Raw genomic sequence first — 14,686 nt, 5'->3', positions numbered from 1 at the left:
CTGGTGAAGCCTCTCACCGCCCCTGAGCCTCTGGCCTGTACCCCAGTTCTGTATGCACAAATAAATAAATCTTTTAAAAAAATGTAATATTATTGACTTTAATCAGCGTGAAAAGTGAGTTATAGTTGAATAATAAGACTTTATGAAAACATTTCTAGTTACTAATAACACTTTTTCTATTAAGCTAGTAAGCAGTTTCTGGTATACTGTTTTGTTTCTATCTGATCAAAATGTTTCCCTCTGCTACCATCTTAATTCAGTATTTCACTTGATGACCTTGTGAAGTGCATTTTGAGCAAAATTTTGTTTAAGAAAAGGCTGTAACAGTTTATTAGTATCAAGCTGAGATTGTGTTTGCAATCTTTTTTATTTTTATTGCCCACTGATGCAGAGTTTGGTGCAATCCAATGTTCACATTTATATTCCATTTATCCTGAAAGTCTTTACACCTGAAAAGGATTTGTCTTGCATCTGACTCCTGATGACTCCAGGGTATGGTGGCTTATTGAGATTCACAGTGGTACTAAGCTGCCCAGACATTCAGATATAATTTTTTTTTACCTTAGAAATAGTCGTATTCCATTGACAGAGTGTTTGATGTTTTAATATTCAAAGCAGTACTATCTGCCAGAAAATTGTAGGTCAGAATTGCAAACACAATATGTGTAGGCAACACCTCCCTAAAATACTGCTATTTTGTGGTGATAAAGGATTGTCTGGGAAATTAACTTAGGAGGATTATTTTTTTTAATGAGAGAAAACAAAGAAGAGAAAAAAAAAGTACTGATAATTTAACTTTCTTTGGGTGGCAGCAAAACAGAACTTAGGGAGATGTAGAAAGTGGGGAAAGACAAAGCACTAAGTGTTATGATTAGGTAACAATAGTAATAACTGGGCCTCCTGGTGGCCCAGGGGTTGAGTCCCAGGGCTATCACAGCTACAACTCCCTTTAATAGTACATTCCCTTAAACCCACATGTTCTACTCCTCACTTGTCTCCCCCTTCTACCCTCTCCTCTCTAGCCTCATTTGTTCTGTGTGGAAATAAATATAGAAATCTAAAACAAAAGCAGTAATAGTAACTGATAAGATGGAATGCTTTATTATTCAGATGTCAGATATTTTGTGAACTACTCGATATACATTGCATAATTTAATCCTTCCATTTCTACTATGAAAGTCAATATTATTACAATAATAATTTTGTCAAATTGCAGATGTCAAGAAATTTACCACACCATGCATACATCACAATACTCATAGCTCATGACATGGGGGAAAAAAGCAAGAGTTTTGGCTCAGTAGCTCAATTACAAACCCTGTCCTGGAAAAGTACTCCTAGTGTCTTCAATACACTGATATAATAGCAAGTGAAAATTGAGAAGGAAGCTTTTCCTTGATGTAGTTAATTTTTTGTATTTACTTGAACATTAAAAACCAAAATCTCAGGCCCTCCCTGGTGGTGCAGCAGGTTAAAACACAGCACTAAGAAGCTAAAGCCACTTCAGCATGAGTTCGATCCCCGCCCGCCCCTGGAGGTGACCACATGGTTCCACAGACCTCTCCTGAGGTCTGCTGCTGCTCCCTTCAGCTGTGTACTTTGTCAATCGGCCTGTTTTGCTCCCCACTCTGTCTCTGGTGAACCCTCTCACCACCCCTGCACCTCTGGCCTGTACCCCAGTTCTGTACAAATAAATAAATAAATCTTAAAAATAAAAGGAGCTCTGTGGCTTCTGGTTCACTGGTGCAGGGGAGAACCCTGGCTCCCTATGCCCCTCACAAACAGCTCAAAACAGTAGACTTGGCACAGGTCAGATTTCATGTACCAGTGGGAGTGGGTTTTTAAACTTGCACATGGCTTTGAAATTGTACAAATCAGAAAAGCACATACTCTCTGAAAACCACATAAGCCCAAGCAGCAGATGGAACCAGATACATTCATGGAGACTCTTGCCTGGCACTCTTACCAGGGGCTCTTTTCTGAGAAGACCTTCACTCCTGCTCCTAAGGCACTGCCACCTGCCTGCTACTCCTGCCTCCAAACGTCACCACCTCTGACTGGTGTCATTGGCCTGGCCTAGTACCTGTTAAAGCTCTCAAGCACTGCCTGATCCTTGATATCAACTGCTGGCCACTTCTGCTGGCCTGTGCCTGCACTACCTCTAGAGCTGTCTCCTACTGCCGTTGCATCCATCACAGTCTAGGCCCACTTCCACACTGCTGCTGCTGGCTGCTACCTCAGCAACACTACCTGTAACTACCTCCAACCACCACCATGTGTCCATGTGTTTGGTCATGGTCTACCACTTACCAGCAGCCACTAGCTCTAGTCTCCATTGGGTTTGCACTAGGGACATTATGAACACTATTTGGGGGAGGACAGAAGGTCATAAAAACTCTTTCCCAGAAATTTTCTAGTTACAGTCTGAGTCTGAGCTGTATCTTGCAAATGTGTGAGCATGATAGAGGAGGACCCAGGAACTATGACATCCTCCAGGTTTCTGTGGTTTCAGTATCACTGGGAAAATGATAAACATCATTTGCAGTAACAATGCAAACGAAAATCCTAATTTGACATGCTTTCCTGGAAAACGGTTTAAAAAGAAGCCTCCGTGTACTTTACAAAGGATAAACTCGGCTAATGATTAACACTCACCACTGTGATCACCAGAAAATAACGTTGAGCGTGGGTCAGCATTTATCCACACTCACTATATCTCAGTGAAAGATGATAGTGACACAGAAAGGGAGAATGGGGTCATGGAGCGCATGGAGAGATTTCAAAAACAATAATGCAACTGACATAGTCTGCTAACTTTTATTGTCACCAGGCATCAATGGCGCCAAGCAACATGGGTGGAATGTGTAGTGATTATGCTACATGAAGTAATTGGGAAAGCAAAAGACAATTACGGGGTGGCTTCTTTCTTGGGTGGGATATAAATAACCAAAGCAAATGACCTAACAAGTCACAAAAAGTAACTCTTAGGCTCTATGACAGATATAGTGGTTACCAGAAAGGGAAGGGTGCATGTGTCAGCCTGCTAGCGAGAATAGCACTAAAACTGGTGATGAGTGAGAACGCTTATACACTCATAAAGGTGAAAATGCACCCCCAATTTTTAGCAGTTTGTGAATCAATAAAATTTTGTTTTAAAAACAGTTCTACAAAAATCTAACTGCCAATTATTTCCTCTGAGATACAGTTTTCACTTTACGTTTCCCTGGTTTTTAAAGTTTATTTTCTTGTATCATTGTGAATAAACTTGCTTCAATATAGTTCAGGCATTTCATAATTCTGAGGGTTTTTTTTTTCTAAAGTGCTGTTAATATCTGATTTCCAGGAAACCTAATAATAACACACAACCCCGCCCCATTTAACATCTATAAATCTAAACATACCCGCTGAAATGGGGAAGTAACTCTAATTATCCAGAGATCTTTATGGTAAAGCAAGTGAGTGAATCAAGCTTCTTACAGTGCCGCTAACCTCTGTAGCTATCACCGACAGCCTCAACCTGTTATCACAGAGGCGCTTGGGAGCGTGGGCACCGGCCGCTGACGCTGGTTGTGGCCATAGGGGCAAGAATGGGCACACATGAGCCTGGATGCCCCGGCTACGAGCAATACCACTTGAGAACGCTGGGGAGGGCCCAGAGAAAGAGCATTAAAGATGTTCAAGGGGCTGGTGGTTTCGGTCCCTCCGGAGTCTCCTGGCCCACCCACTTTGCCAGCCCGAGAACTGCCTCTACATCCACCCCTCCCCAATGCTTCAGAAGGAACAAAACATAATTTTGGCTAGCTTTTGAATTTTTGAACAAAACGAGTTGTGGTCCAAGTTCTTAGATAATTGTATCCATTTAGTGTGGGAGGGAACCTGAGGGAGAAGAAAAGCAAGAACGTGTGAATATACTTCAAAAATAACTTGAAACTTGTAAAAATACACTGCTTTACTCTTATATATGACTCTTGGGAATATAAATGCTTGCTACCCCAGGAGGAGAACATGTTAGCCATAATTAACAAAATATAAAATGTACTTACTCTTAGATATCTGTTCTATAAACTCTCCTAAGATGATGAATGTACAAACATATCATTATAATGCACTCCATAAACACAAAATGATAGGATCAACCTAAACATCCATCAATATGGGTTTGGTTCAGAAATCAAATGTAGGGGAATATATATAAGCAGAAAAAAGAGATATCAAATAAATATGACAGATAGCAAAGGTATTAAGAGAGTAAATCCTGCCTTAGTCATCATCACAAGGGATTTTTTTTTTAAGATTTATTTATTTGTGCATTCAGAACTGGGGTACAGGCCAGAGGCTCAGGGGCAGTGAGAGGCTTCACCAGAGACAGAATGGGGAGCAGAACAGGCAGACAGACGAAGTACACTGCTGAGGGGAGCAGCGGGCGGGTCAGGAGAGGTCTGCCGCGCCATGTGGTCTCCTCCAGGGCAGGCGGCAGGCGGGAATCGAACTCATGCAGAAGTAGCTTTAGCTTCTCAATGCTGTGCTTTAACCCGCTGCGCCACCAGGGAGGGCCCACAAGGGAATTTTACCCCCCCCCCACAAAAAGTTTATCAGGAAAAGGAGAAAGGGAAAAAGAGAAGCACCTGTATATATATATATATATCCAGGTGGGCAAAGATGCCACTGATGCTTTGCAAAGGGAAAAGCATTTGTGGAAAGAAATGCCTGATTTTTTTTTTTTTCTTATGGTATGTGCAAGAGAAGATGGATATCAGCCGAACCTATTATGGTCATCATCTCAGCGGATAATATAAATCCATCCATCATGCAATAGACCTTAAACTTACACAGTGGTGGATGTCATCTACATCTCAATAGGACTGGGTGGGGGAAGAGATCACTGGACATATGTGCTTCATTATGAGGAGCAGTGTAGTGCAGGTGAAGGGGGTGAGAGCTAAAGTTGGTCGCTGGGGAGTTGGGGGGGTCTTACCTGGGCTCCAGCACTTACAGCTGTGTGGGGCAAATTACCTACTTTCTTTGCTCCTTTATTTCTTGGACATTCTGCATGTGCAAAATGGGATAGTAAAGGTACTTCCTTTATTGGATTTTTGTAAGGATGCAGGAGTGAAGGTGAAATGGCTGCAGTATTTAGCACAGGGCCAACAGAGGAAAGCACTCTATAAATATCAAAAGATCCTCTGGCCTGCTGAAAGCATCTGTTGCAGTAACTGGAACACTGAATTGCTATCATAGAAAACCAGAATGGAACAACGAATGTTATCATGTAACATGTACATGTTAGTGAAAATGATTCTACAATCTAGATTATTTGCTTTTGGGGAGTTTATTCATAAAACACATATCTCAAGAAACACTATAAGGGGGAAAAACAATTCTAATACCTATTTCTTTCATCGGCATGTGACATTGGAGTGATCTTCAGTGTGCCATCTGAACTAGTTATTCTCCTTTGGACTATTACCAAACTGCCTAGGAGGTGAAAATTGTGATTAACAAATAATTCAGATCAACGTTGGATCACCAGTCTTTGAGTTTGAGCCAGTGCTGTGAGCTGCCAGGATAGACTGCTGATGGGGAAAGAATACTGGAGCCATCAGGAAAGGTGTTAATATCACATGAGTGCAAGAAAAAATATTTTCCAAAGATAAAATATGCAGAGCGTGATGACAACAGAGTGATGGGCTTTTCCAGGCGGCATCATGTCATCAGAAACATATGAACTTGTCATATTTTTGGAGAGAAAGTTCAGAGGAACATATCAAAGGGAAAAAATGATATATTTAAAAATTCTTTTGGAATCTATTTTGAGAAGATATTTGAGCAGTCTGATTTGTTGGAATAAAACAAATGCTATCTATACTATGTGAAAATCATCAGAATAATCTACTTGGATTTTTAAAACATCAGGAAATTTAGGATTACACCAATCCCAGTCAGTCCTGTCAGTGAGTCCGAGATTTTCATCCCAGAATAGAATATATTTATGTCTTTAAAATTTTTGAATTTTTATATTTGAATTTTTGGAACTGATTTTGGCAATTGTATTTTGTTTAGCAGAAGATGGGAACAATTCATCAATGATATGAGAAAAAAAATAGAGACAAATTTAGGAATGTGGAGATATTACATTACAAGATTTTTGATTTGTATCTATTATCTGTGTCCAGTGAGTTTACAATGTTATAGACATGTATCTATATTTACTTCTATAAATACATAAAATGTATGTAAATTCCAAACTTTCATAAGTATGTTTTCCTACCTATAACATATGCATACATAATATTAATATTTAAATATGTACATGCTATAAATTAATAATACATGTATATTCTATTATACTTTCTATTTATGACAAGTCTCCTGTTAAAAAAAAAATCAACTGCTATTCAAAACAGATTTCAAGATCAGTGAAATGACCCAGAAGTGTCATCTCAGCTTGAAAATACTGGCAGCTGAAAACAACTGGTAGATGCTGAGGTCAGACTTCAGAGCTAAAATAATCTGAACCTCCTAAAGATGTTCATAATGTTTTCTACTTGACTCAACTAAAAAAGCTCTACTTACCAGCAATTTGTCATAATTTAAGAATTCAGTGTGGTGGTTCACACCCATGTTCACCATCCCTTCATCTCAAAATAAACGAGTTAGGGGTATGGTGTAATCATTTTTCTTTTTTCAAGTAAAAAGAATAGATGGGAGAGCACATGAAGTAGCTGCTTGTGGAAGTGACTTTTCATTGAAATGAATTTGTAGAGCCAAAAGGTAGAGCCATTTGATTAATGCTTATAAATACTTTTATCCATCTCCATATTAAAATCTTTATAAGCACTATGTAATTAAGTCTAGAAAGTGACTTGAATAAATGATTGTCCTGAGATTGTGTATATTCCTTAGAGACTAATTTTTTTCAGAAATACCAAAGTTGCCTAGCCTATTTTTAAAGAGCCAAATCACATTTCTGTACTTCTAAGTTGAGTGTATCTTAGCAACACCCAGCACAGAATATGTTTGCCTGAGAACAAGAGAAGATTCACACTCCTATATGCTATGTTTTATGGAAATGTTAAAATTTGTGATTTTCCACTAGATTGTCCTTCTCCAAAATACAAAAAAAAAAGGCCATTTAATTGTATTGTATTTTATGGAGAAAACATGCCTTATGGCTTTCTTTGGTTTCCAAGATTTACATATTAAATTTACAAAATATTTGAGAAAGATGAATCAAGTTTTCACTACATAGCTTGTATAATTATTTATAAAGACTATCTGTAGTACTTACTGAGTCTCAGAATTCTTGCTTTTTAGGGAAGCTAGGGATCCTACAAATACGCAATCAACTCAATTCTTTGTGTATTTCTGAAAATTTACTCTGTGCTATCCTCTGTGTTAAGAATTAAAGAGATCCAGATAAAAATGACAGTGTTAATGAGGCGGGGAGGGGAGGGAAGTGCATGGGACTATGGTGATGGCACATGGGTGACTCGGTAATGGGAATCCCACGGGGATTACAATTGAGATGAAAAAAAAAAAAAACAGAATGTACAAAATGATGTAAAAATAAACTGTTATATTATTAAAAAAAAAAGACAGTGTCGGCTTTCAGAGTACTGACATTTTAAGAAGGAAAACAAACTAAAAATCATGCAATGTGATGTGCATTGGAATACGACTGATTACAAACAGAAGAGATGCACTGGCCTACAGGAAATAACATTTGTTTGGAATATACCTGTTGATCTAATCCACCCGAAACACTTACAGCACATAACTATTTGAGTAGGAGAGAAAAGACATCACACATATCTTTAATCTACTTCATAGTTGTTTGATAACTTTTTCACATGTTGTTTCTTGTAGAGTTACCATTCACATTATGGTACTTTTTTTGCATATATTTCCCTGGCTACAAAATGCCAAATTATGTTATAAAAATATATTTATCTAGTAGGAAATCAAAATGTGTACATGAAATTGGAGGTTGTCTTTATGATGAACTAAGAGTCATAACATAAGTTTACCTGATTTTTTCCCCTCTATGGCTTGAAGGTTATCTTGATGTCCTTAGTGACCTATGGCTGGACTATTTATCATCAAAATTCTTTTTCATTTGTTTTGAAGGCTCAGCCTATGGTATGACTGAAGTAGATCACTTTTCTTTCTCTCCTGATTTTTACTATCATGTTTATAACATATATAACATACATATACTTATATATAAATATATATACTCTATATACTATACTAAAATAATATACTTAAAATGTTTTCTCATAAAATACCTAATCAAAAAATATTTTGACCACATCTGTGTTTTCCAATTTATTCTTTATTTTTCTTTGTAATGAAACAAGGAGGATATATTTGCATGGCTAGAACTGGACAAGAGAAAGGTTCAGTTCCTGTATAACCATAAAAATGTTCCAATTTATGATAATTCTAATAATTACAGCAGCAATGAACAAGGGAAGTTATTAATTTCTAAAGGTTTGGCTGGATTACAAGTAATGTTCTTTTTATTGTTTTTTGTAGGCACCAGCAGAACTTGGTGGTCCTTTAATAATTTTGCTACAGTAATCTATAGCTTTTATAATATTCAGTTTCCTGCTTGCTTATTGTGGACAATGGCTTGTGTTCAGAGGGTTTAACAGTTTTATCTATCCACTATTGTTTCAAGGAGATGATGGCATCTTTCTGCACTGTCCCGTCCTCCACCCCTCCACCCCCACCCCTTTTATTTACTGATAAATGCAGCACCAGGCAAATCTCTCTGTGTTCTGTCCTATCTAGTGTAGTCTAATGTCCTGTCCTATCTGAATGCAACTTTTGGTACATTTACTGCCTTGTTTCCGACTGTCCTCTCTATCTGAACTTAACCATTAGTCCCTACACTGCTACACTTGCTCAAATTTTCTTCATGCATTTTAAGCAAAGACCTGTTCAAATCTAGCATGGGTTCCTTCATTTACAAAAGAGGTCTGCATTGCTATCAGAGCCCTTAATTTATGGTTCTCCTAGCTGCCTTGAACAGGAAAAGAGATAAGAAGTGTTTCTGGTTGATACAGTAAATTTGCCTGAGAAACTCTTTCCTCATTCCAGTGTTCTTGGATGAAGTAAAGAGGCGTAGGACTGGAGGAAAGGCAGTCAGGCTCTGGGGATGAATCCTCAGGCATAATGGCTTATTAGCACTGGAGCCCCCAGTCTCTAGACAAAGACATTTAGAATTTCTGTGACAATGACGGAAGATGTTACAGGGCAGAGAGAGAGGGCACCCCTGACCCCCAAACCTGCCTGCTTTAAATAGGTTTTGCCATCTACTGCATCAAGATAAGACATAAGAGCTTCAATGAATCTACAACACAGAAGACAAAGAATATAATTTGTAGATCAAACACCTGAAGTTACCCATCCCCTTGTGGGCAAAAGTCAACCCAAAGGGATTGGCCCAAAGCAAGGCCTGAAAGCCACCACAAGACTAAAGCACCTTCTGGCCAGGACCCATAGAGAAAGGTCAGAAATGGCCAGACAAGTCTTAGAAGAAAAGAGCAAAATCAATATAAACACTATCATAATCAACGTCCCCGCAGGTCTCTCACCCACATCTGTTTCAACCAGCACAGGGCCAAGAAACAAGCAGTTTCTTCACATGTCTCCCTCTGCTCCATGTGGCTTTCTTGGGTCTCCTCCTGGCTCTCCATCCTGCTTCCTTCTTTCTCAGATTCCTTCTTTTCTCTGCTCAGCTCCACCCTCCTCTGGGCAGGGAGCCTGGAACTTCCCCTTTTCCTGGAGACCACTCGGTTACAGAGAGAGCGCTGTGACCCTGTCAAAGCAGGCACAGGCCAGGCCAGGGGCAAGGTGTGTTACACACATGTAAGCTAGATGGAGCAGACAATGGAGTTTCAACTCTATTTTAGGCAGTGATAAATTTAAGTTGAGCTTTGATATGGGGTAATAATATTTTTTATATGCAGTAATAATAACAATATAGAAAAAGGCAGTGACATCTGCTAAACCAACAAACTTCGTTCCAAACCCAGGACTCCTTTCTTATGTTGGGGTAGCTACACTTAGTGAGTCTATTCGCTTGTGGAAGTAATGACCCACATTCACCCTGCCTCTTTCTTACCTCTCTCTCTTTTTCACTATTTTTATTAAGTAGCTATAAATAATACTTACAGTATATATCACATGTAAATTATGACACAAACACCCATGAACTTATCGGTCCACTAAAAACGGAGAACACTGCATTAATTTTACAATTCCACGTGCTATTCCCTTAAGCCCTCTGTAGAGGAAATAGCTGACAGAATTCTGTTTACTATGTTCTATGTTCTTTATAGTTTTCTTGCATGCCTGTGTTCCTAAACACTAAAGAGTTTAGTTCTGCATATTTTAATGTTATGCCACAAAATGATGCTGTTAGACATCTGCAGCCTTCTCTGTTCCTTCTAACCTACATTCTTGAAATGCATCCTTCTTGTTGCTCGTTCTATTATTTTATTTTCATTGCTGGGTGGCAATGTGTTTTCTAGTGTTGCAATGGATATTTTTGGTTGCTTCTAGGTTTTTTGTTATTACAAACAGTGCTACTGGGAGTATTTTAGTACATGTTTTCTTGTTCTGTATGTATTGAAAAGTTTCTCCAATATAAATGTAGGACTGCACTTACACAGTCCTATACATCTTCAACTTTAGATATTTCCAAAATGGCAATATAGCCTTACACTCACCTGCAGGGTGTAAATGTTTGGATGTTCCATATCCTTAATAATACTTGATAGTCTCAATCTTTAAAATTTTTAGTAAGACAAAATTTTATTTCACTATGGATTTTTCCTAAACAGCAATAGTGTTAACTGCCTTTAAGTTATTCATTAATCTTTGAGATTTCCCTTTTCTTTGAGGTGACTAAGTTTTTTTTTTTTTCCATTTTCCTAAAGTTATTCTCTTCCAACTCGCATTGTAAAAGAACTCTGCTATGAAAATGAGTGTCTTCTAAATGTCTTTCTTCAGGGTTTAACTTATACTATATTTTTACTTTCTTTGCAACATGTCTTGATAAGCAGACATCCTAGAATATGTGGTCAAATTTATGAACATTTTCCTGCACTTTTTTCCCTGGCTAATAAATTTTTTTGTCTTTTATGTTATACAAATATGCTTAATAATGTTTTCTAAATCTTATAGTCTCTTCAATGTGCTTTTTATGTCGAACTAATTTTAAGTTTACAGAAAGCATTCAGCAATGGCCCTGAGAATGCCCACCTACCCCCCCCCAGTGACACTTTTTCATATTTTACGGCACAATGGTACCTATGTCAAAGCTAAGAAGTCAATATTAATTCATCACTATTCTTCAAACTTGGGATTGTATTTCAATTTCATTAGTTTTTCCTTTATGTTTCAGGATTTAATCCTGGGCAAGAGATTACATTTCTTTGTGTTTTCCCTCCAGTCTCTTCTGGTCTGAGATATTTTCTGTCTTTCCTCGTTTTCTCAACCTTGACAGTTTTGAGGACTATGGCTCAGGGGTGCTGAAAAAATGTACTTGAATCTATAATTTTTGTCATGATTAGAGTGGGAGGAAGGGTTAACTTGTTTGCTTTAAGTACCACACAGGTGAAATGCCTTTCCCATTCCAGAGTATCAAGGATTATGGGATATTCACAATATCTTACTGGGAAAATTAGCCTTAATCACTTGGTTAAGTACACCTGACAAATTGCTCCCCCTAAAGCCTGTTTTTCTACACTCTAGTCCTTGGGAACAAGTCAGTGATAAGTCCCACTTCCTTAAGGAGGAGTAGCTCTATCTGGTAAAATGAAATTCTTTTGTAGGAAAGATTTATCTGCTCTTCCCAACTTAAATCTTTATGTGGTCATTTATCCTTATTCATGTGTATATTCATCCACACTTATTATAGATTAATGTATTGATATGTCTGCTTTGTATTTTGTTGTTAGTTTTACAGTTCTCCGTTTCATATTTGTCTTTTCGTGTGAGGTAGTAGACCAGGTTTGTTTTTAAATAATATATACTAGATGATAAATTGTCCTGGAAATTTTATTTAAAAAAAAAGTTTCTCCCTTCCCCTCCACCCTAACTACCCCCCCTTCCCCGGCCCCAATAAACACAAAATTCCCTGCAATACCTGTTTGGTTATGAAAAGGTTATGATTAAAAAAAAACCTTGCCTATCTAACAATTAAAAAATTATAGTGAACTTTAAGATATATATGGAACAATTAAAAATTACACTGTTACATATCCATCATAGGTGTTAAGATCTGGTTCTAATATATATCAACAAATCTAAGAATTTGATTTTTTTTAAGTAAAAAGTAGAACATTCAAAGTAATAGTAGCTACTATTGATTGGTGCTTACTTTAGAGACTAATTGCCTATGTTTTTTCATGCATTTCTCACTTTGTTCTTGCAGGATAGGTGCTTTCTAGATGGGCAAACTAAAGGGGCAGAAAAACAAATAAGTTAACTGCAAACCACAGTTAGCCAGTGATAAAGTCAATTCAAGCCTAGGTTCGACTTCAAAGTTTAGAGTTAATTTCTTCTAGGTTGTAAAATAAGGATTCTGCTTATTTTACAACCTAATTCATTTTGTTCAAGCAAATTTCCAATGAACTACTTGCATAATCATTCCAAATAGCATGCCCTGGTTAAGGCAGGTTCTGCTATATTTGCCTTATCTACTACTGATTACACAGAATGGTATTTTCACACTGAAATAGATGCACAATTTAAAAACCAGATCTAATCCCGTTGGCAATAGAAATATTAAATTAGGCTTGAAAGAGAAAATGGGATCACTTATGAATGAAGCTATTAGAAAGACTCAAATTTACAAGCCTACTTAAACTATTAAAACTGTTTTTAGGGAAAGTAATAAACTAAGTGAAATTAGTAAGTATTCCTTGCTATTAAAACTATGGAGAAGTAAGACAAGATAGGAAAAGAGGACAGGAAACCTGTTTGTAACAGCAATTTAAGGTCTTAAAAGGTAATAAGAAACACCCACTACTTTGAGAGATGTTTGATTGACAATTTTACTATGTAGAATAAATTTTATTTTAAGAGAAGCCATAAAAATTTTAAGGAGCATAGTTCCAAGGATTTCTCTTGCTGTTCAATTCTGTGGCTGAGATTAATCTGATGGCAAACCCAGACTCCCATAGAAAACAGAGAGCTGGAAAAATTAAACACTGAAATATCAATGTTAAAATGTACTGGCTTCTAAAACCAGAGTAGACAGGGTGAAAACATTCAGTGGTGGTATTTATGAATTGTTTTCCTCAAAGGTTCAGAAAACATTACAGTGATTTTTGCCCTAGACAAACAAATTATTTTCAAAAGTTTTGTACTATGCAGATTTTGCACTTTTACAAACTTTTAAATTGTCTTTTGCTGATTTAGAATTCTGTTGCATTTCTGTTTCTATAATTTCTTTAAGGTTATTAACTTAAGATTATTAAGCAATCAGGCTTCAAATATTTGCAATTTTTAAAACTCTGAATTGTTACACTGATCTCAGTAATTCACAGAACTATGGATGCTAAACTCACAGATGGTAAGTTGTTACTCTTCCCCAAAGACCAGGTCCTTAAAATCATAAAACACACTTTAAGAAAATTGTCTCAGTGGTGCTTTTAGCCAAAGAATCCCTGCAAAAGCCAAAAAAAAAAAAAAAAAAAAAAAGGCAAAGGAAGCAGTCTCTTTTAAAATCCCAGAAAATGCATCACTGTGGACAAATTGATTTTGGCCCAGAGAAACTTAGGCCAGGTGTCTATTTACAGAACTATAGGAAAATAGATTTACATCATTTTAAGCTTCTACATTTGGGATATTTGTTACAGCAGCAACAGAAAGCCAGTGTGAAGGGCACAGGGACACATTTCATAGGAATAAGTAATTTTTAATCAAACTGCAAAACCCTGAAGTACAAGACAAAGAAAGCTGTAACAATTTCCAGGGGAATAATTACAGTTCTCTTTAAACTAGAGCAGTAGAGAACATGTCTACTCTTTGATTCTACAAATATCCATTACAAGTGCTTATACATGCTCTGTTTCAGAAGCTGCAACAGTTTTAAACATCCGTTGGTTTTCTTTTACAGTGATATTCACCTTAGCAGAAAAAAAAATCCATTATTCAAACATTTTCTGAGCAGCTAAACAAGTTAATCATTGGCAATACCAGTACGAGAGTGGCCCTTAAAAGTAGTAAATAATTAGAGAAATATTCAAGAGCAAAATGTGCTGTCTACTAAACAGAGATGATGCCGAGCTGTGGTAATTAATTGTAATAACTAACATTTGAAAGCTTGCTGTGTTCATTATTCTAAAAGCATATTTCACATCTGAAGTAACCTACCCAGGTAATCACACTGTAGTAGCCGCGATGCAGTGTCTTCAAATATCACTGGAAATGTACCCCAAAGAGTCTTTAATTAACATAAGCAATATGAAAAATAATTTTTAAATACTAAGATGAGTTGTGCTTGAATTATGAGTCTATAGGACAAGTGAGCAGGTATCCGCATGGTCTATGAACATGGTGTAGGAATGTGGCATCAGGGCTTTTCCTGGTGTCTCAGTGTTACCAAGCTATTGTCAGCCACTAGAGTATGAGTTAGACCCCTGGTCAGGGAGGTGACCCACATGGC

The 14,686-nt window shown here is 37.2% G+C and overlaps 1 protein-coding gene across 1 annotated transcript in view; it reads right to left on the bottom strand.

Moving 5' to 3' along the window:
* USP25 (ubiquitin specific peptidase 25) overlaps nt 1–14,686 on the bottom strand; it is a 185,721-nt gene that overhangs the window by 137,970 nt on the left and 33,065 nt on the right. Inside the window, exon 3 of the mRNA XM_012730671.1 lies at nt 3,478–3,641. Coding sequence (XP_012586125.1) covers nt 3,478–3,641 — 164 coding nt within the window. The remainder of the gene's footprint in view (nt 1–3,477; nt 3,642–14,686) is intronic.

The sequence above is a fragment of the Condylura cristata genome, unplaced genomic scaffold (genome assembly GCF_000260355.1).
Source record: "Condylura cristata isolate star-nosed mole 26May11 unplaced genomic scaffold, ConCri1.0 scaffold00003, whole genome shotgun sequence".
In the NCBI taxonomy this organism is placed as follows: domain Eukaryota; kingdom Metazoa; phylum Chordata; class Mammalia; order Eulipotyphla; family Talpidae; genus Condylura; species Condylura cristata.
The sequence above is the reverse complement of the archived record's forward strand: the minus strand, read 5'-3'. Positions and strand labels throughout refer to the sequence as shown.